Source organism: Furipterus horrens, unplaced genomic scaffold (genome assembly GCF_987537825.1).
Source record: "Furipterus horrens unplaced genomic scaffold, mFurHor1.1.pri manual_scaffold_9, whole genome shotgun sequence".
Taxonomy (NCBI): domain Eukaryota; kingdom Metazoa; phylum Chordata; class Mammalia; order Chiroptera; family Furipteridae; genus Furipterus; species Furipterus horrens.
In genome coordinates, this window is record NW_028327179.1 from 93,781,151 (window position 1) to 93,803,751 (window position 22,601).

Consider the following 22,601-nt stretch of genomic DNA (forward strand, 5'->3'; position numbering starts at 1 on the left):
ATAAAACTTCATAAATATGTACGTGAAGATTTACAGTTCACCCTTGAACACTAGGGACCCTCCCTGCCCTCCTCCCCCCCAGTAAAAAATCAGCTTAGAACTTCAGAGTTTCCAGAAACTTAATTACTAATAGCCTACTGTCCACTGGAAGCCTTACTGGTAGTGTATTTGCACTACACTTCCCAGAGATTTCACGTGAAAACACAGCAGAGTTTATTAACTGTAAGCATGAAGATTATTTACTATTCATTAAGAGGAGTGGATTGTTGTAAAGGTCTTCATTTTGTCATGTTCACACTGAGTAGGCTGAGGAGAAGGAGGAGGAGGGGTTGGCCTTGCTTTCTCGGGGGTTGCAGAGGCAGAAGAGATGGAAGGGGACGCAGGGGAGGCAGGCACAGTCGGTGTAACTTTATGGCAATACATCATGATTTCTGGCTGTTTTACTTTTTATTTCTCTAAAAATGTTTCTATATGGTACTATTCTTCTTCCGCCATTTGGTTTAGTTTCATTGCCAGGGTCATTGCCGTGGTGTAAAAGAAGTCAAATGCACTCCTGAATAATCAGAACACCTCTGCCAAATTCTCTAATGTCAATTTAATTTCTGGCACTGCTTTTACATCTTCTTCCTCATTGTTTGGTTCTGCCTTAAAAGCACTCATCGGTTAATTCCTCTGGGGCAGTGTTACCGATTTAGACTGTCCAGGCTGTCACTGTGGGGACCTGGTCCCTGGGAAGTACCCTCTCTACTTTCAAGCATTCCTTCTCTGATGAAGCTGAAGCTGAGCAGTTACGATTTGAATATTGGCATGTTTGGAGATGTCCCAGAGTCTTCTTATACTGTCCTCATTTTTTTGAATTCTTGTTTCTTCTTTCTGTTCTGGTTGAATGTTTATTTGGTCCTTATGTTCTAAATTGTTTATTTGAATCCTGGCTTCCTCCCCTTCATTGTTGGTTCCCTGTAGATTTTTGCTTATTTCACTTAGTGTAACCTTAATTTCTTCCTTTATTTTCTTGCCATACTCAGTGAGTTCTTTGAGCATCCTGATCACCAGTGTTTTGAACTCTGCATCTGATAGGTTGGCTATCTCTGTTTTGTTTAGTTCTTTTTCTGGGGTTTTGTTCTTTCATTTGGGCCTTAATTTCTTTGTCTCCTCAATTTGGTAGCCTTCCTGTGTGTGTGTTTCTGTGTATTAGGTAGAGCTGCTTTGACTCCCTGTAAAAGGCACCTGTAAACTGTGTAGGGTGGAGCCTTAGGTAATCGCCAGGGCAGGGCAACCCGCTTTACTGCTTTGTGGCTCTGTGTATGGGGAGGGCTCTGAGAGGGGATTGTGCCACTGCCTGGCTTCTCGGGGTTTTCCCAGCACTCACCCCGTGCCCAGTCACTTTACACACTTCCCTTATGTGACTGGCACCCTTCCAGCTGCTGCCCTGGTGTTGAATCTTAGAGTGGGTGGGTTTGCATATTTTTTAAGTCAGTGCAGACCCTTTAAGTGGAGTCTCCGAAAATCCAGCATTTTTTTCCGCCACCCCAGCCCCCTCTGGTTTTTACAGCCAGAATTTATGGGGATTTTCCTTCCTGGCACTGGAACCCAGGGCTATGGGGTCAGGCCTGGGCCTGGGATCACTTGCTCCCAAGGTGTCCCTCCCGATTTTTATCCACCGCACGTGAATGTGGGGCCACCCGAGCTCGTTCTGCCACTGCCGCCACCTCTGTGCCACCTCGCGTCACTTCGCCTCGCCTCTCCACCCTGCTCCACGTCCCTGCCCGTCCTACCCATCTGGGTGAGTGTGGCTTCTTTAAATCTTTGGTTGTCGGACTTCCATATAGTTCAATTTTCTGATAGTTCCGGGTGTTATTTGGTTTGAGATTTAGTTGTAATTCTTTTTGTGTTTGAGGGAGGAGGTGAAGCGTGTCTACCTATGCCTCCATCTTGACCGGAAGTCCCGTTTTCTTTTTAAACACTGGCTCTCACACTGGATTTATTGATCTCAAAACGGTGGGCAGCCATAGCTGCAGGCCTTAATGTACGACGCTTACCACGCACCTCAGCTCTTTCTTGTGGAGACGTGACTTTTCTCTGACTCTTGGCGGCACTTCCAGCATCACTTCATCTGGGTGCCATGACGTGATTTAAGGTTTAGAGCATTGCACTAAACATGCTTACAATACGCGAGAATGTCAAGGGACCACTTTTTACTATGAGACCGCTTTTTACTATGATAGCCAGTTTACTGGAGTGACGAACTGTTCGTGACACGTTTGTTTTGTAAAACATCCTTCAGTTTGGGTTTGTCTGATGTTTCTGCCTGCTTAGATTTTTGACAGGAATACCGCTGAAGTAATGTCACATCCTGTCAGAAAACACATGTCAATGGTTTGTCCCATTTCTGGTGATGTTGCCTGTTTTTCCACTGTGTTGATAAGTATTTTGGTATTGGCACTTTTGAAACTGTAAATATTGTTTCCCATCACTTTTTGATTCACAGATTATTAGTGATTTTTGTTTGAACTTATTGATTGCCTTTTAAACAACTTTCCTATAGAGTCTGTCCAGAGTATCTCCCTAGCCAAAGCAACACGGAAGCTTGGAAACCCAATGTTCTTAGCTGTGTGTATGCTGCTTCCTCAAACAAAAATCAGAATTCTGTCAAAGGAAGAAAGGGTACAATGGATACACAGACCTGCTAACATTAATTACTGTATTTCATTAATGAATTTAATATAAATAGAATGGTTGAGTGCAAGACATCTAAATCTCAGTGAGGCATCTTTCATTTCTTATCTTAATAGAACCACTGCTTTTAGTAGGAAGTTGTTTATTTGTCTGTCCTGTCCCCATTTCCAAAGAGGGGAAATCATCTGTAGGAAAGAAGACACTGGACAGAAGCTGTAACAATATAGATGTTCACTCCTTCTCTGCAAGTGTAGGCAGCTTCTACTTCCTTGATCCTTGACTGATAAATAGTTTGGGGATTGCTACCTCTTTTTCTTTAAAATATTTATTCATTTATTTATTAATTTTTAGAGAGGGGAAGGGAGGGAAAAAGCAGTGAGAGAAACATTGATGGGTTGCCTCTCACACACTCCCAGCTGGGGACCTGGACTGCAGCCAACCCAGGCATGTGTTCTGACCGGGAATCAAACTGGCAACCTTTGTTTTGCAGGTTGATGGCCAACCCACTGAGTCACACCAGTCAGGGCTCATTTTTAACAAAAATCATAGGAAACAGAACATTGCAGAACATTGAGAAAAACCTTTTTGGAAAGTCATGTTCTGTATCATGGTAAATATGTGGTAGTTCTTGGCAAAAAGTATTTGAGGCTCTAATTTACCTCCATTGGAGAGGTCCTGAGACAGAGAATGTGGGTCATGGGGAGTCTGTAATAGTCAATGACAAAATAGCCATGCTTCTGTGTATTCATTAGAAAACATTCTGTTCATTAGAGAAGTGTATTTTGTTTAATTGTATGACTTTCAATGAGGTTTGTATGCACATTGTTTTTCTTACTTTTGTTTAGGAAGTTTATCGGAATTCTATGCCAGCTTCCAGTTTCCAACAGCAAAAACTTCGAGTCTGTGAAGTCTGCTCTGCCTATTTAGGTCTTCATGATAATGACAGAAGACTGGCTGATCATTTTGGGGGTAAACTGCACCTGGGATTTATTGAAATAAGAGAGAAACTTGAAGAATTAAAGGTATATTGGTAAATTATATCTCTCACTTGATCCAATTTAGCCACTCATTCTTTTTATCTATATTAATTATCTTTTTGTATAGTATTCTTGACTGGTTTTTGGTTTTGGTTTTTTTTTTTTTACAATTCATACCAAATAATGTAGATTTTAAATTGTGATACTAGCTGGTTTAATGGATGATGTTTGAGAAACAGACCTTTAAATACTGTCCTTTTTATTCTTGGAGGTAGTACAGTAGTCCCTCTCTATATCATGGTTCACTTATTGTGGCCTCACTGTATCACAGGATTTTAAAAAATATATTTGATTACTTATCCCGGGTTTTTTGCTATATCTCAGGATTTTGCGGTACTGTATACATATGTTGTTAAAGTTACGTAGGTTTAAGAGAATATGTTTAAAGAACATAAGTAGTGTTTATAAAAGTGTGGAAAAGGTTAATAAGGGACTGGGAACGGTTTATTAGTCTGTGGGAAGGGTTTATAAAGCCTTAAAATATATATAAATACTAAAATAAGTGTAAGGTTCCTACTTCATGGATTTTCACCTGTTGTGGGGGCGGGGGGGCGCGTCTAGAACGTAATACCCACGATAAGTCAGGGAATACTGTAGTTGGATATGACCTGGATATAGGAATTTTGCAAACTGGTTCTAAACGAATTCTTTTCTACAGTTTTGTAAATTTATTTTTAAAAAATTAATAACGTAATATTTCCTTTAAAAGAAGATTGAGAAAATGAGTCCAATATTTATTTGAAATATTTTGCAGTTCTTCACTAACTAGAAAGCCTGTAAGGCCTCTTACTTTTATTTTTCACTCCTGCCCCTGTTTCAGAAAGGAGTTAGAATGAAACCTTTTATTTAGTTAGTTATTATTCCTTTTTATTGAATTTATTGGAGTGACACTGGTTAACAGTTTATATAGGTTTCAGGTGCACAATTCTACAACACATGAACGAAACTTATTTTTTAAAAAGGACAGTCACTGTTAAATATGTAAACTGTGAGAAAGGCAACACAGTTCTTACTCATCTGCAAACAAAGAAGGTATTTCTGATGAAGTAAACACAAGAGAGTTCTTGGTATTCTGAGGAGCTAGGATGATCTCACTTGGCTACGTTTTTTAAAATGACGAAATGAGTTTCACTATCACACATGGTTATTGGACTCAAGTTAAAACTCAAAAATGATATCTACTTGGGATTCTTTGTAGATAGACCTAGAAATAGGACTGTTTAGCATTTTACTGGTGTTTTTAAAAGCAACAGCATCAGGATAGTAACTGGAAATGGCAGAGGACATTTCTATATTGGAAATCATAGAGCATGGTGATTTATAATGGCTGATTTCTTTTAAAAAAATATAACAATGCTAGAAAACATTCAGAGGACGAAAATTGTATAGAACTGATTTTGAAATATTAAGAAGTCACAAAGAACTACGAAATTTTACAGAGGTTCCTAAAAAGGAAAGCTTTGGGAAACCAGAATTTAATCCAAATGATGGTACCTATCAAAATGGAATTGTTATTAAGCAGGTTTTCATGTTACTTGTCTAATGTTGGAAACTAGATATGGTGAAGGATAGGATAATGCTCATTAAGGATGGACCTGATGAATAATGCTCCTTATTTATTACTATTTAAACTGTCATTTTTTTTTTTTTAAGAGAGTTGTAGCTGAGAAGCAGGAGAAAAGAAACCAGGAACGTCTGAAGCGAAGAGAAGAAAGGGAGAGAGAAGAAAGGGAGAAATTGAGGAGGTATGGAGTAATGAACTTAATAGTCCAAGTGTCTGAAGTTGAATAGCCCTGATTCTAAAAAGAGATGTGATAGGTGCAAGATTTCAGATGTTAATAAATCTGGATGTGGGAGGTTTTTGTTTATTCTTTAAAATTTTACCATGCAAAACCATGTTTATGCAAGGCTGTTAACTTATGGCCATTTTAGTCAGGGCGCTTTCCATCAAAATGTATGGAAAAGGTAATAAGGAGTGCCTTACATCTTTATGTTTTATAAGACATATAAAAAGCCCTTTCTAGCCCTCTGATTTTTGTAATGGGCTAGATTTGTACCAGGTTGTCACAGAACTATTTTTATTTTTATGATATATTTTATATTTGATAAAAGGTTTTTTTAAGTTGATTATTTTATATTGTATTTTTATTCCGTATTTCTTCAATTCTAGGAGCTATAAACTATTAAAACTTTTATTAATTTGATAATAGATAAATATACATGGTTATTTTTATATTGATATTCATTAGTTGATAGAATCACATAACTTCATATTCACAATGTTTAAATGTTCTGGGTCACTTTTACCCACTGGCAGCAAATTCTGTGGCACTGTGTTGGCAGTGTTTTCTGTACTTTGTGTTCTTAAGTTCTTTAGCAGCTTTGGGATGGACGGGTATGCCACAAAAGATATGCCAGTAGTTCTAATTTATAGGGTTCCCTTAATTGTATAATATTACACGTCTCTGAAATTTAAATACATTTTCTTCAGCAGATGTGCCTGAGTTCATTAAAACCCTCTATAATATAATATGTGATGGTTTACACCAACTCCCTCCTTACTTTGAGCATTCTGTACTCAGTCTGTTTCAAGATGTTTGAACTGACGTCATGTGCATTTCGTGGCTGTAGCGCTGAAGTGACAGAGTAGAGCAAAGCTGCCCGTGGAGGGCTCGCTCTTCAGGGAAGTGCTGCCGGTCCCCACTGACGTGCCTGCCCTTCATTTACCCTGAGTTTTTCCTCAGAGCGTCACCTCTGTCCTCTTTCCTGTGGACTCGGGTGGTAATGTTGCCCAGTACTGTGATATTTAAACAATATCACTGGAGTTAAAAATCTCAGTTAAGTTAAAATTCAGCCGAATTGGTGCCACTAACAAATGACCCAGCTGCGGCGTGTCAGGTGGGGAGAGAAGCTCTTCACAGGGCTGCGCTTTCATGTGTGTTGCCACCTGGCAGATTTCTTTTAACTGATTATAAAATGTAACGTCTTTAAAAAGTTTTTAAAATCTATATGAACTTAAGGAAGTATTGTACCTAAGTATGGAAGATGAAGAAATAGCAAGTGAGCTCAGCATTACACAAGATCGAATCCGAGCTGTTGCTATTGAAAAGGGTAATGATGAAAATTGCCGTCACTTACTGAGTGGTTTCCCAGGCACTGCGTAAGAATTTGCTTCTAGTGGCTCATCTGCTTCTCACACACACACACACACACACACACCCCCCGTGAGCTGTGTATTACCCCTCTTTTACAAATAATAAAATGAAGCTGAGAGGGAATATGTATGAACTGCCAACGTCACACAGATGGTGGGGGGGTGGAACCAGATCAAAGCCATGCTTCAGCCACCTATAGTCTCCACGAAACATGCCTGTAACCCTAGTAACTGTAATGTTGGCGATTACTTTCTGTTGACTGTTAATTGTGTGCTGGGAAATGTAAAGATTGTTTTGTGGTAACAATGTTTACGTGTCACGTTAAATGTTTTAAGATCGATTTGGGTGTTCTAGGGATTATAGTATGAGGTTGTAGATCCACGGTGTGTGCATCTCAGATCATAGTCTGTTCCCAGAGGGAAAGAGGACATGACAGAGATGTAAATAACGAGGTCTTTTTTCCAGGGTTGGAAGGTGGTTTCTGGAGAATTAGTGAGTTGTGTCGTGCTGTGTTTTACTCTCCTAGGAGCGTCTTTTCTAAGAGCCAGGTGCCCTTATTACGAGAGCTCATATGTCAAAGTGGGAAGTCTGGAGCGTTCCTGGTGCAGTTTGAAAAATACATGTGCATACACACATGCCTTATATTTATAAAATATAAAAATAAAGTTAGGAAGAATGTAATTTTAGCAGCACATGGTTATTCTCACTTATAGTTACTTTTCTAAAAATAGATTTATTATTTTTTTTTTAGGTCTCGATCACATAGCAAGAATCCCAAAAGGTAGGTATAATACAAGTTAAATATAAGTAGTGCAGTAGTAAAGCTGTGTTTTTTTGAAGATAATTGTTATAGATTAAAAATCTTTTGCAAATGAGTGAGTTAATAGATTTGTACCTGTAACTGTCCTGTGGTCCAGGATTGAGCAGTGTCATTCGAGAAGAACTGGTCAGAAGACACTCATGTGCTACTGTTTCATTTTGTCAGAGTAAAATCATGTTCAGTGCCCTGGAGTTAGAGGGAAAGCCGAAAATATTTCAGAATATTTCTTTAAAATCTTTAAAAGCTCAGGGTATGACAGGATTTATTTTTTAGAAATCATTTTGTGTGCTGCATCTAAGGAACACATTCTAAAGGGTAGTGCCTGTTGAAAATGTAAGTAGGGTAAATAATTGGATCCATTTTTGAATGAGGGGCTTGTGGTGGGTTATTAGGGGAAACTAAAATGTTCAGTCTATGCCTCCATCCTGACTTCATATGAGCTTCTTATCCCTCTGTAACTGATTATGAAATCTTTAAAGGGCACGTAGAGTCATAAAGAGGAAGGCAGCTCGATAACACTTTTCTTTGACTTTTGGATTTGATATTTGAGGTCTTTTTGAAACCTTCCTTCACAATTTTTATAAGTTACTGGTAATTATTTTCTCTCTGAGAGAGGTGGAAAAACATGATATACTTCATCATTCTTAATTTTTCACTTTTCGTTCTCATTCTTATCCTTGAACCTTTCTCATGAATTTATTCCCACCTAGCATGCCCTTTCTCATTCTTCTTCAAATACTGTTACTCCTCTTGTTTGGATCACACCTTTTTGAAATTTGCTGAGAACTCTTAACTCTAAAGAGTAACTTATTTCCCAAGAACTTTTTTCTGTGAACGAGAGCATTTGTCATTATGAAAGAAGTTATTTTATTTATTTATTTACTTATTTGTTTATAGAGAGGGGAAAGGGAGGGAGAAAGAGAAGAAGAGAGAGGGAGAGAAAGATCTATCGGTTTCCTCTTGCACGTGCCCCTCCTGGGGACAGGGACAGGGCCACACTCAGGCATGTGCTCTCACCGGGACTCAATCTGTTGACTTCTTGCTTTGCAGGACGACGCCCAACTGCACCACGCCAGTCAGGGCCTTTTAATGCTTTTTAGAATCTTTCAGTTGTTTTTCTAAAAACTAAGAAACTTAAGACAATAAACAGGACCAGTTGGGTTAGCTAATTATATTGTGAGTTTCTCAAATCCAGAATGAGAGGTATAAACATTAAATGATGATTCTGTTCTTTTTACTGGGTGATTAATGCAAACTGGTTACCTTTGTTGAAAAAGATCTTTTAAACTATTTGTACATAGAACATCTTTAGATAATCAGACCAGAAATTAATTTCTCCCACTCTAGTCCAAGCTACTTTTTACCTTGGTGTAGCATGACAGCATCTTATCTGGTATCTAATTTCTATACTTGCCCACTCCCCTTCTCTAACTCAGTCTGTTTTTCACACATCAACCAGTATGAGCTTTTTAAAAGTGAAATAAATCATATCAGCTCTTGAATTCTGTTCAAGTCTTCCAAAGGTACTCCCCCATTTTTCTTTTTACTGCCTAATGCTCATGTGTCTGTGTAGACATCTTTCTGGAGTATACAAGGTGGGCAAAAGTAGATTTACAGTTGTTGGTATGGAAAATATAATAATAAATAATAGGACAAGAACAAACTGTGTTTCGCATACTCACAACTGTGACATTACTCCTGCCTACCCCTGTGCGCTCCACGAAGTTAAGGACTTTAATTGCTGCTCCATCTCCTAGTACCCAGAACAGTGCAGTAGGCACCCGGTACTTCTTTTTTTGAATGAATGGATAACTTTAAAAAGATATATTAAATTACACATTGGAAGAAATAGATCTATTATAATAGCTCAAAATTAGTAATTAAACAATATATTATTTGGTAAAACTCGCATTGAATGAATTTTATGTTCTTTTCCTCCTCCTCCTTATAAGAAATATCAGTTGTGGAAATGTTCTGCTCCGCTGTGGTTGATGTTATGTTACTGTATCTGCCTTTCTTTGACCATAATGTCGACATACACTAAATGCTTTTAAACTTCACCTAACAAAATAATCATTTGAAAATAAACTCGGGCACTGCCTGGTGTGGCTCAGTGGCTTAAGCGCTGGCCTGTGCACCAAAAAGTCGCCGGTTTGATTCCTGGTCAGGGCACATGCCTGGGTTGCTGGCCAGATCCCCGGTTGGGGGCATTCGAGAGGCAACCAATTGATGTTTTTCTCCCTCTCTATCTCCCTCCTTTCCCCTTTCTCTAAAAACAAATACATAAAATCCTTTTTTTTAAAGAAAGAAAATAACCTCAGTTCGGTAATTGTAACAGCTGAGTGTGCTTTTAGACCCAGTCTAGCGATGAAGCGGCTCTTTAACAAAGTTGCCTCCCTGCCTTTCTTGCTGTTCCTTCTTCTGCAGGTGCCATCCCCACGCTCACACTCATGATGCAGCCATTTAGTTTTGTGACCCAGGACAGACTACAGAAGGGTTTTTTTCTTCCAGCTCCTTCAAAATGTTTTTTTTTTTTTTTCTCTATTTTCGTATACTTGTTGTAAATACATTTTTGCAATTTTAAGTAAAATTGTCTAAAAAGATTTGTGCGTGTTAGTTTTTTCTTCCAGTTAAATTATGAACTACATGAATAGAGGACTATCTTACTGTGTTTTGATTACACTGTGACTGAGTCTATAGTGGACATTCAAGCTTACTTCAATGGTCATATAAAACCTCTCTAATTCAGAGTTTCCATTTTATTATTTTTTATTTTAATCCTCACCCAAGGACATGCTTATTGATTCTAGAGAGAGTGGAAGGGAGGTAGAGAGAGACACACACATCGATCAGTTGCCTCTTTTCTGGCCACCCCCTAACACCCCAACACCCCTTCCAGACCAAGTCTGCAACCTTGGCATGTGCCCTGCCTGGGAATTGAACCTGTGACCTTTCAGTTTATGGGATGATGCCCCAACCAACTGAACCACAACAGTCAGAGCTAATCAGATAGTTTTAATAATATTCTTTTTCATACCTTTCCTCTCCTATTTATGTCTATCAGGTACATACTTTGTCTAAATTATACTAAAAATCTTAGAAGTGTAAAGGAAATTAACTCCATAAAGCATCTAGATAATACAACCTCTGGCGAGTAGTAGTGGTGTAGGTTGATTGTTTCCTTCCCTTTTTATATTCTCAATGTAAATGTATACAATATTGATTGGCCTCTGAGAGCTAGTGTTAATTCTTGTTTTGGAATTCTAGTATGTAGTTATTTAATACACCAGCAATTTAGTGTAGATTTAGCTGACTTGAAATAGAATTGGCATTAAGCAAAGCTACTGAGGGGTAGTTTCTGTTTAAAGAAGAGGCTTTAGTGAATGAACAGCGTAGTGTTCACAAAGCTAAAAACTAGTGGAATGTTTCTTGCAGATCCAGGTCCAGAGAGCACCGTCGACACCGGTCTCGCTCCATGTCCCGGGAACGGAAGAGGAGGACTCGATCCAAATCTCGGGAGAAGCGCCATCGCCACAGATCCCGCTCCAGCAGCCGCAGCCGCAGCCGCAGCCACCAGCGGAGTGGGCACAGTTCTAGAGACAGGAGCAGAGAGCGATCCCGGAGGAGGTACTGAGGTGTCCGTAAGAGGACATGGAACTACCTTTATGGCTTAGAATTGAAATACTATCGGTTTGAAACTTGCATCTGGTAATATGTACACGTTTGTGTGTGGGTGTATAACAGTGTTTTCCCTGATTGTATGGGTAGTTCAGAAAGAATATACTTATGAGCCAGAGTAAGAAATTGGAACAAATATTTGCAGAGGTTATGGCTTTTCTCTGCATAGTGTGTCTTGGGGGAAAAAAGTACTTTATGGACAAATAATTTTAGGTACCAGTAGTCTTTGAGTTTTTTCTGTATGTGTTGATGAATTATGGGCTCGGAGAAGTCCTTTCATTAAGACTTGTTTAGCTTTGTTAGACATTGTTTTTCATACTTCTTTGAGCTGGTGCACTTTTTCAGAGCAGACACATCTAGTATATTTTTTAATCAGCACAATGGGTATGCATTGTTATATACAGTTGGCTTGACAGGGCCGGTTCAGAATCTTAAGGAAGTTAGACTTTCTAGGCATGAAAATTCAGAAGGTGCAGTGAGGGCCAGGGTGAAGTGAGTTTAAGGACCTGGATATCTAATTGGAACAAAGGATTAGAATGCGGTGGAGCCTTAGCACTCAGTCTGTATAGACGAAACTTCCAAAACTTCTCAGGTCACATGATGGCCCGTAAGCCAGTTCATTTCCATTGAACATAAACCATGCTTAAAATTTATTTTTTCTTGACAACTCTTCTTAAGCATATATATGATTTTTTGAGTGCCTAGTACCTACTAGTCTTAAATTGTCTACAGATTATTCCACAGAAAGCCCATGATAGAATCCACAGAAAGCTGTTCGAACTTTCTGATTTTGGTTTTGGTTTTGTCTTTGTTTTGGTTTTGACTCCCAACCAGCCATTCCCTGAAACCACTCGCAAGCTCAGTTAGTTAGTAAGCTGTCAGTCCATATTTATTGTGTTCTTGCCTTGTTCCAAGTAGGTCTTTTCCTGCCAGCTTTATTGGGATATAATTGGCAAATAAAATTCTAAGATATTTAAAGTGTACACTGTGGTGATTTGATGTACGTATGCATTACAGAAGGCTGCCCCCCATTAGTTAATTAACACATCCATCACCTCTTTGGTGAGAACATTGAAGTCCTCTTATCTCAGCAGACCAAGCAGTTCTTAAGGTGACTTCAGTCAGGAAGAATTGTGTACGTCGTACTGCAGGTCTAGTAAACAATAACAAGAGAACATAGCTGAGCCACTTTATCCAGCTGAGTGAGAATACAGGACTAGCATCTGTGACAAAAATCATAGTGATATAAAACCTAATATATTGTAAAGTGCTGACCTGTGTATATTAGAGTAAATATAGGTGTTTAGATGAGGAAAATGCCAGAGGAATGAAAAATGGCTTCAGATAGTGGTTAAAACTCAAATAAAGTGGATATAATTTAAACAGGTAAAACCAGGTAGGAAAAAAGATACTATAGGTAGGGTGAATATCAGGTAAATACAGAGAATGGGCACGGAATTTATAAGGGACGATTCCTGATAGTGTGATTTGTGGGCCACTTTCTCATATTCTTAAAACTGTGGGCAGAGTGCAGTGCCCAGCAAAATACAATTTAAAAAATTTCTCCATGAGTGAGAAAACTCCCTTGTAAGTTGTGGTAACCATTTTGCTGGTTGATGGGAGGTCTAGACAGTTTTGCTTGAGAGCCTGCCCACCTTTCACTGTTTCTGGCGTCTTGTCACCTCTTAAATGTCCTTACTGGTGATGGCTGTGGAAGGGATGCTCATCTGAGGTTGCGTTTGGTCCTTAATGCTTCCTGCATTTATGAAGTTGTATAGGAAAATTTCCCACCATACAGATGATACCTCAGCTAAACTTTTAGCATGTTCCTAAAGAGGATTATTTTTGTAAAACTATTAAAAGTTTTGCTTTTCTCTAGAGCATTTCTACTCTCGATATTCACATTATTCTCTTTCAAAGCGCCATTCTTTGTTTTTACCAAAAATTATCAGACAGTTGCAATTAAAACCTATGTTATACATACGAGAACATAAAATTATTGCTACGTATTTGAGTTTAATTTTCAAGGTAAAAGTCTCAGTTAAGAGTCCTTTTTGATTTGCTGTTCTCCTGCCCCAGCTGAACTACTGGTCTCTGATGTAAGCAGATTCTGTTTGTGACCTTTCCCTGGCAACAGTTACCCTTGGCAAAGGAGGGCCATTTGCGTTTTTTGCTTCCTGCTCTGTTCAGACATATAGTACAGACTCCAGAGTCAGATTGCTTGGTTTCATGGCCTTGGCCACGTCATCTAATGACCCCACCTTTCTTTTCCCATCTACTGAGTGAGATAGTAAGAACACCTGCTTCACTGGGCTGTGGGCGGGTGGAGTGAACTAGCGAATGGGAACTGCTGTGCATAGACGTGGCCGCCCAGAGCACTAGTGGGCGCTCATCTCACGGCTGGTTTTCGTTTATTTCCACTGACCTCCCGGTCCTCACCTCCCTTCATATTCTGTTCTTACAAAGACTGTGGATAGGATGAGTGTAACCAGTATGTACACTGTGTGATTTCTTTTCTTTTTTTTTTGCACATCATTTTAAAGTTAAGCTTATTAAAATCTTAATTAAGTAGAATGCTCCTAGTTGACATTACTTTTATCTTTCAGCCTTTTTGGTTTAATCTTTAACTGTTTCTAAAACTAAGTATAGTAGTAGTTTTTTCCTGCCTTAGAAGTTGAAAGTATTACTTAATCAGACCTCAGATCTAATTCTGAACATGGGTTAAGTGAGATAATTATGTAGAAGTATCATGTCACCTGTAAAGAATGAAATAAACGTAATATGTGTTTTTGATTCATTCTAGATATTGAAAATATAGAAGATTTCATATTAATTCTGATCCTGTAATGTCCTTTGGTTTTTCTTCTGACTGAATCTCTGATATGACCTTGTTTTGTTATTTACCTTATTGAAGTTGGCTGTGGTAACGGAGAGGTGATATTAAGAAACAGTTATGGTTAATCAAGATCTATTGTAGTGTGATCATCTTCCTCTGTCTTCCATTCTGATTTTTTCTTTGGTTGAATGAGCTAACTCAGGAGGAGTAAAGCACATTTTTAAAAAAATAAATGTTTACCATGTCGTTAATTGAGTAGTTCTCTTACCTAAGTTGCCCACAGGTCAAAGCTGGTCCTCTAGCCTGTTTTTGTATAGGCAACTGAGCTTTGGATGGTTTTTACATTGTTAAAGGGCTGATAAAAAAGAAAAGGAAGAAGAATATACCACAGGGACTGTATGTGACCTCAACACCCAGAATATATACTCTGACCAGACAGCAAAAAAGGTTTGCAGACCCCCTGTTTAAGACATTGATTTCCATCCAATTTGGGATCTACATTCTATTATATATTTTTTAAATGGATAATACCTTTTGCTAGGAATCAGCGAATCTTTTTGACTGCCTCTGAGCCAATGAGAGTATCCTATAAACTGTTGCTTTAGTGTGCGGTTTGGTCCCTTAGCTATTTGTTCTCGCCGTGGCCTTGCTTTAGACCCTTATCAAATGTGGTGGTGCTGTTTTCTCTCAGAAAGATGACTCCTGTCTTTTGGGGTGTATTCTGTATATCTTCAGCTATCAATACCGTAATACCTTTCATTTGGATTTTGGGTTTCCCAACACATTTTGCTCCTCAAATTAATATTTTTCAGATCCTCAAAAGAAAGATTCAGAGACCAAGACTTAGCATCACGTGACAGAGACAGGAGTTCAAGAGACAGATCACCTCGTGACAGAGATCGAAAAGATAAGAAGCGGTCCTATGAGAGCGCTAATGGCAGATCAGAAGACAGGAGGAGCTCTGAAGAGCGCGAAGCAGGGGAGATATAATTAGCTGTGCACATGTCCTCAGTCCTTAAGCTTCCGATGGAGTTACATACTATTGTTTAGTTTACAGCTGTTCGGGGTGACAGTGAGCAGTTCCAGACACCGATCCAGCTAGGCTAGATGTACAGTATCCAACTTGACCTGAACTGAATGTGTTTTCCTTGATGAAGCCTAAAACTACATCCATAGTCTGGTGAACCTGTAATACAATTCTGAAAGCATTCAATACAGTTTTATACACGAGAAAGACGCGGATGTCTTCATTCTTTCTAGTAGAAGTGATAGTGAATGAATTGTGTTACTTGCCTTGGGGTTTGTTTGAACATTTGTAAATTGCTGTCTTCCTTTCTAGTCCAAACAGCGCAACTTTGGAGATTTTTCTTTTTAATTCTTCTTCCTCTGCCTTTTGTATCCCCCTACACCTCCCACCCTCTAATTTTAAGAGAAAGGGGGTCAGGGAAGCAATATAACTTGTGTTCTAAGGTTCTGTTTCCATTAATAACTAGCTATTACAGTTCAGAGCATTTATACTGGAATGTGTGCTGGAGAAATTTAAATACTGGGAGGTTTTTTTAGTTTATAGAGTTGGAACTTGAACAGCTCTTGCATTACATACTTTGCTTTTTTATTGACAATTGGAAATCAAATAAGTCTTGATTTTTTTGTTGTATTAAATTGCTACGTTCAGGGTGTTTTGAAAAGGGGGTGGGGACAGGGACTTTTTCATAAGCACTTCTTGTTTTATTTTGTGTGTGTGGAATATAAAGGCTATACCCTTATTGTAAAAAACAATAATAATAAAATGAAACAGTCACCACCACCATTACTATTAAACTGTAACTTGTCTAGTAAATTGTCACACTAGAACTACTTGCTGTGGGCATTTATTTTATTCTTTTATATCATTACTAGTGCCTTACTGTGCAAGGCACCAAAGGAGATAAACACACACTTGTGAAGATTCAGGCCGAACTGCTGTTCACCGGGGTCCCTGGCTGACGTATTCCAGCTCCTTCGAGGCTGTCTGTACAACCGCTATCACAGAGTGCTGGACCTACAGAAGAAACCGGGTTTTTCCTTTGCTTTTGTTTTGTATTTCTTCTTCTTCAGCAAACTGAAATAAAAACATGGTGTGACCAACATAATGAGACTAACGATTTCTGCACTGAAAAGCTGTAGGTACCCACTATGATTTAAATTATCACTTGTGATTCTAGAAAATCTGAGTAACAGAAACACATTAAGTAATGAAATTAGTGTCTGTGAGTATAGTTAACTAAAATCACCTTTCCGGAAATAGTTTTGATTTGTTCCTCTAAGTGTGGCAAATTTGATGTCACAGAGGAATGTGGGCCTCATATTGAATTTATAGGGTGTAAATTGGAGGCTCGTGTGCATCACTGGTTGAGGGATTGTTTTGTATCTTCATTGTTCCCAGTGGCCTGCGCTCTTCTCTTAAGTCCTTACAAGCACTTTGGATTCAGTACCTTGGGATGTGGAGTGAGATCCAAAAGGTTAAGTTGGTAGGTTCAGGAAGACCGTCTGGGACCTGGCCCGTGACGGTGAGGGATAGACCTGGAGTTCGATACCAAACTCCAAAAACATGATTGGAAAATATGGCTTAGCGTTATGTTTCTATAATTGGAATTTAATCCTTGTTCTCTGCCTAATCATGCAATATCTGTATTATTAGCTGTTACTGCAGTTGTGATTGGCAGGCAGCATAGGCTACCTCATGCCAGCAGGTCAGTGGTAGCCAGTGAAGAATGGCACCATCCTGGGCTGGGCTCCGTGGTGAGCCCTTCAGCTGCATGCTCCTTTAAGTGAACGATCCCAATTTAAAAATCCTAGGATGATTCTGTTGCTTAGATACCTCTATTTAGACGTGGGGTAAACGATTTACATTTTTAGTAATTATTGTCAAGGAAGGGCAACCACTCAGAATAACTCTAAAATTTCAGTATTTCTGTTTCTCTTACACAGTTTTTGGTGCTTTTGTGTATCTGGTGACTGTAAAAGAAAGTGTAAGTTTAGTCACATATTTGCAAAACCATCCAATGCTCTGGGATGTCATGCTCGGTGTCCTTCAGCACGGCCTTTGTTTGCTGTCGTCAGGCAGCCGCCTGAAGCTGCTTTGCTGAGGTGGAGCAGCAGCAGCAGCAGCAGCAGCTGGAGGAAAAACCCTCCATTCTAAGTAGATGGTTTCTTTTTTTTCAAGAAAGACTTTTTCTGTCTCTCTGATAATTATCCTGACACTAAAGTTTAACTTTGCCTCATCTTTTCCAAGTTCTTTTTTTCCCCCCAAGTTTCATTTTAAGATTCTATTTCCATAAACTAATAACAGCTATCAAACTTAGCCCTTTGGGCCAGAGCCAAGCGTGCATTACTATTTAAACGCTTTAGTCATTCATTGTGGTAATTTCTCATTCATTGTGGTACCTTTCCAAATGGGTTTTATAAACTACAGTTTCAAAAGCCAGAAATGTTTAGTGTTGTCAACATTAAAAATCCAAGTGAGTGTTACATAAATTTTAAACGTGTACATGCCTAAAGTGGGTACTCAGCTGGTATGTACTGGTGTAGCAGTTTGCATTAGTAAGCCATTGACACACACCCCTGCCACAGTAATGAGCTGCTGTGCTGAGCTTCAACGTATTCCCTTCCTCAGAACCATCCTCCCAGGTCTTGAGGTTGATGGCTGACACAGCCAGGAACCTTCAGAACCCCCCAGTCCACCATCACATGCTATATACTGACTTAAATGTTTTGAAAAGCATTCTTGTCTGTTTTTCCTATCTGAAAAACCAAAGCTGTTTGCATCACGATTCTATTATACCGTGACTTGGAATTTAGATTTTCTCAGGGTATAAATGAGGCCATACAAAGTTGTTGTCTGTTTTTCTTTGCATTGCCTGTTCTAATGGGCAAAAGTAATTGCAGCTTCAGGGGAGTTAGGAAAGGCTGGGGAGGTCTGAGAGAACATGGTGTTGATGGCAGAGGCCGAGTCCGTCAGCAGAATGGTACTGTGGCCGCCCTGATTGGTGTGTCTGCCTGTTTTCCACGTACCAGCAGAAACTCGGATGTCAGAGTTTCTGGGTCTGCAGGCACAGCTGGGGATCAGATCAAACTAATGGCCAGCCCAGTAGGGTTTAGGCTGAAAGCGAGGCACTCAGCCGCAGAACGGGGCTCTCAGTCAAGGACCCAGCGAGGAACTGAGGCCCTGTAGAGAGTGGCTCTCAAGGTCCCAGCCGCAGCACACTCCTGGGCTTGGGCACTGCTGGCTGCCTGTCACAGGAGATCTGACTCCAGTGGACTGGAACGTGCAGGGTCGCTTGGCTCACATGGTTGGGTTCCACATGGTAGCTCCATTCTGAGCCTGTGTCCAGATGGAATCATTCCTTTGTGTCTCTAAAAAAGCAACGCAACTTCCCCAGAAGCATCAGGCAACCTTTTGCTTGTATTTCTGTGACCCGTATTGGGTCATGTTCCCAGTGGGGAACCAACCGAAGTGGGCAGAGTAATGACATTCCTGATTGGCTCAGGCCTGGGCCTCCGAAGCAAACATTGACCAGCAGGCTGGGATCACAAGGGTGGCATGATGGACCTGGGTGAGTCAGGTGCTCACCCACAGCCCCAAACTGGGATCACCGCCAGACCCCATGGCTGTTCCACGGGCTGGGGGCCGGAGGGTGGGGCAGGTGAGGGAGGGAACCCTGTTGTCCCCAGTCACTCCTTTCCCTGGACACACTTGAATGCTGGCAGCCAGACCAGGCACTGGGGCAGAAAATGGGCCTTGTGTTCCGCATCCTCCTCAGAGCCTCGCGTGGGGACAAAACCGATGTTCAACAAATGTGGGAGGAGTTACTGAAGTGCCTCATCTTTTTCTACGTGCGTTAGTCTGCATCATCTCATTTGACTCGTACATCACCGGTCCTGGCAGGAGCAGCGTCCTTTCATCACACCCATTTTACGGGAGGGAACCGAACAGTGCCAAGTGACTAACCAGACACACCACAGAGCTGGCCAACATCTTTATGATTCTGAGCCTGAGACTTTCTGGCACAACGTTGTGACGTGTGTCCTGAACTGCGAGAGGCAAGCTGGGACCAACAGGAATGTTCCAGGAGGGAACAAAAAGGCCCAAACTAATGAAGATGGGATAATAACTGTGTGTAGTTCTGTACCATACAGGCTCGTTTTCACACTACTTCAGAAGCAGAGAATGACATAGGAAGCTCATATTTACCCAAACTGGGATATATGGATTACATGTTTCAGTTCCCTGATTCTTTTTTTTTTTTAAAGAAAGTTTGGTACCACTTGTAACCAATGTTAAAACCTTATCAGCTGATGAAATAGGAAGTTCTCAGGATCATGAAGTATTCCTGTCAAAAATGTTTATAGTGAATAAAGCCGAAGTTCCAGTTGACAGGAGACAAAAGCAGCAGAGTTGTCACTACAAGGCCACTGGCCTGATCTCTTCAAACAAAGTGTTACAGAAAGAAAGGTTAAAAGAGACTGAAGAGAGATTCATAATGCTTAAACCCTGATTTTTGTTCAGTGGAACAACTGGGGAAATTGGAACATGGGTTGAATATGAAGGTAATGCTAATTTTACTCAGTAATGGTGGAATCACAAGTACACAGAAGACTATCCTTATTTTTAGGAGGTGCACGCTGCAGTATTTATAGGTGAAGTGTCCTGACGTTTAACATGTTCAGATGGTTCAATTTTACACATACACATAAATGACTGTGACAAAATGTTAACCATGGTTAGATCCAGGTAGAGATCATATGGGTTTCGTGTCACTTTAAATTCTGTATTTTGAAACACAAAGTTGGAAGATATCTTAGGTTTTCCATTCAAATCATTGTTTAAAAAATTGCCGTGGCTGGTGTGGCTCAGTGGATTGAGCGCCAGCCTGCAAACCAAAGAGCTTCTAGTTCGATTCCCAGTCAGGACACATGCCTGGGTTGCGGGCCGGGTCCCCGGTTGGGGGTGTGCAAGGGCAATAACACATTGGTGTTTCTCTCTCTCTTTCTCCCTCCCTTCCCCCCTCTCTAAAAATAAATATTTTTTAAAAAGTCTGCCCCGTGGGCATGGATGTTTTAGTCAGGGTTTCTCTAACTATGTTTCTGGACTTTTGGTATCTGAATCACAAGATACATATACAGTATTCCCTCACTTATCGCAGGTATTACGTTCTAGACCCCCCCGCGATAGGTGAAAATCCGCGAAGTAAGAACCTTACATTTATTTTAGTATTTATATATATTTTAAGGCTTTATAAAACCTTCCCGCACACTTATAAACTATTCCCAGTCCCTTATTAACCTTTTCCACACTTTTATAAACACTACTTATGTTCTTAAACATATTCTACACTCTTAAACCTACGTAACTTTAACAACATACGTATACAGTACCGCAAAATCCGTGATAAATAATATTTTTAAAAATCCTGTGATACAGTGAGGCTGCGATAAGTGAACCGCGATATAGAGGGGGACCGCTGTATACGAATGGCCCTTGAACTCATGAAAGAAGCTCAGTGTCACCAGTCATCAGGGAAATGCAAATGAAAACCACATTGAGAGCCCACTACGCATGGCCTATAACGGCTAAGTGCAGGAAGACTGGCAACACCATGTTGAGGATGTGGAGCAACTGGGACTCGTATTCTGGCAGGAGTGTAACATGCACAGCTCCCTTGGAAAACAGTTTGGCAGTTTTTTTTATAAATTAAATATATCTTTACAACCCCCAGGTATCTAAGAAATGAAAACCTGTATCCACACAAAGACTTGTATTCGAATGTTTATAGGAACAGCCCAGAACTGAAGTCAACCATAATATCAACGGGAGAGAAGATAAATCCTGGCACGTTCCCACAAAGACCTACTGATACGTGCAGCTACATGAATAAGTCTTTAAAACCTTCTAGTCAACTGAAAAAGCAGACATAAAACTCTGCGTACTATGCAATTCTCTTATATGAAGTCCTCCTACAAGCAACACTTAGACAGAATGCAGATGAGCTTGGAGCTGGAGGTCCGGAGGAGGGAAGGGACAGGAGGGAACTTCATCTAGCGTTGGCACTATTCCACAGCCGGATTGGCAGTGGTGACACAAATGCCTACATTTGTCAACGGGTGCTCCTCAAATGGTATGTTTCCTTTGGTGCAAATTATACCTCAAAGTTCGTTTAAAGTATACATACTTGATTTTTTTTTTTTTCTTCCTGATAGCAAGATGGGCTCTTTTAGGACAGAGTTTCTCGAAATGTGGTTTTTGGACCCTCTCTATCAGAATCACCAAGAAAACTAGTAGAAACCTCACTTGAGGGCCCTGACCCACTGAATCGGAAACTCAGTACTTGTGGGACGATGAGTTCTATGTCTAACAAGGGTGACTATTCTACAGACTGGATGTCCAGAGCTGCTCCCTGGCGGCTGCTGGGAGCTGTGGGGCCAGCCCGTGTCGGAGTCTGGTGTCCAGAGCTCCATGGAACAAGCCAGTGTGGTGGTAATGTTGCTACATTTGAATTTCAAACAATGGCAGCTGGCAGCACCTGCTGGGAAAATACTAGAAAAATGACTCCAAGGAGTTCCATGCAGACCAGCCTGCTGTGTGTCTCTCAGCTTTCCTATCTGCAAAAGGGGAGTCCTGCTCAAAAGGTGAGGCCAACACTTGGAGGATGGCCCTCTGACAGGAACAGCTACAGGCTGTCAGAAACGGCAGCGGTAAGAACCATTTGCAACACTGCTAGTTCTCAAGTCATGCTGCACGTCAGAATCTTGTGGACCTTTTTATTTACTTATTTATCTGTTTATTTAAAGGTTTTATTTATTTTTAGAGAGAGGGGAAGGAACAAAGAGGGAGAGAAACACCAATGTGCGGTCGCCTCCCGCAAGCTCCTAACTGGGGACCTGACCCACAACCCAGGCATGTGCCTTGACTGGGAATCGAACTGGCAACCCCTTGGTTTGCAGGCTGGCACTCAATCCATTCAGCCACACCAGCCAGGGCAGGACCTTTTTAAAAAGTTTTAATTTCTTTTTTTATCAGAGTAGTGCATGAATATGCATTTTTAAAAATATGGTTTTAAGTTAGTCCTACGAAAGGATATCTGTTTTAAAAAACAAATCAGTCCTACAGGATGAAGTTGAAGATAAAGTTTTTGAACTGGAGCTCTGCTGGGCTGGTGAAATAACTGCTAAGGAATCTGAAGAAGATGAATCAGATGGTGAAAGTATGTAAGATTTATTTCAGCCTTTATCCTAAGTTTCTAATATAGTCCCCATGTTAACTACCTCACTCCTTAGACTATTACATACCCACTCACCAATTTTCATTAAAAATATTAATGAGTCCTTTAGTCACTTTATTCCTGTTCTTTGGAGACAGA

At 40.2% G+C, this 22,601-nt stretch overlaps 1 protein-coding gene across 5 annotated transcripts in view; it reads left to right on the plus strand.

Moving 5' to 3' along the window:
- The window catches only part of LUC7L2 (LUC7 like 2, pre-mRNA splicing factor), a 68,764-nt gene extending 52,430 nt beyond the window's left edge, over positions 1-16,334 (plus strand). For all 5 annotated transcript variants that reach the window (XM_090287574.1, XM_090287571.1, XM_090287570.1 and 2 more), the window contains 5 exons: positions 3,522-3,698; positions 5,367-5,458; positions 7,620-7,649; positions 11,124-11,315; positions 15,015-16,334. In XM_090287574.1, the coding sequence (XP_090143700.1) occupies positions 3,522-3,698; positions 5,367-5,458; positions 7,620-7,649; positions 11,124-11,315; positions 15,015-15,192 (669 nt within the window). In that variant the 3' untranslated portion in view covers positions 15,193-16,334. The remainder of the gene's footprint in view (positions 1-3,521; positions 3,699-5,366; positions 5,459-7,619; positions 7,650-11,123; positions 11,316-15,014) is intronic.
- Positions 16,335-22,601: the final 6,267 nt, after the last annotated feature.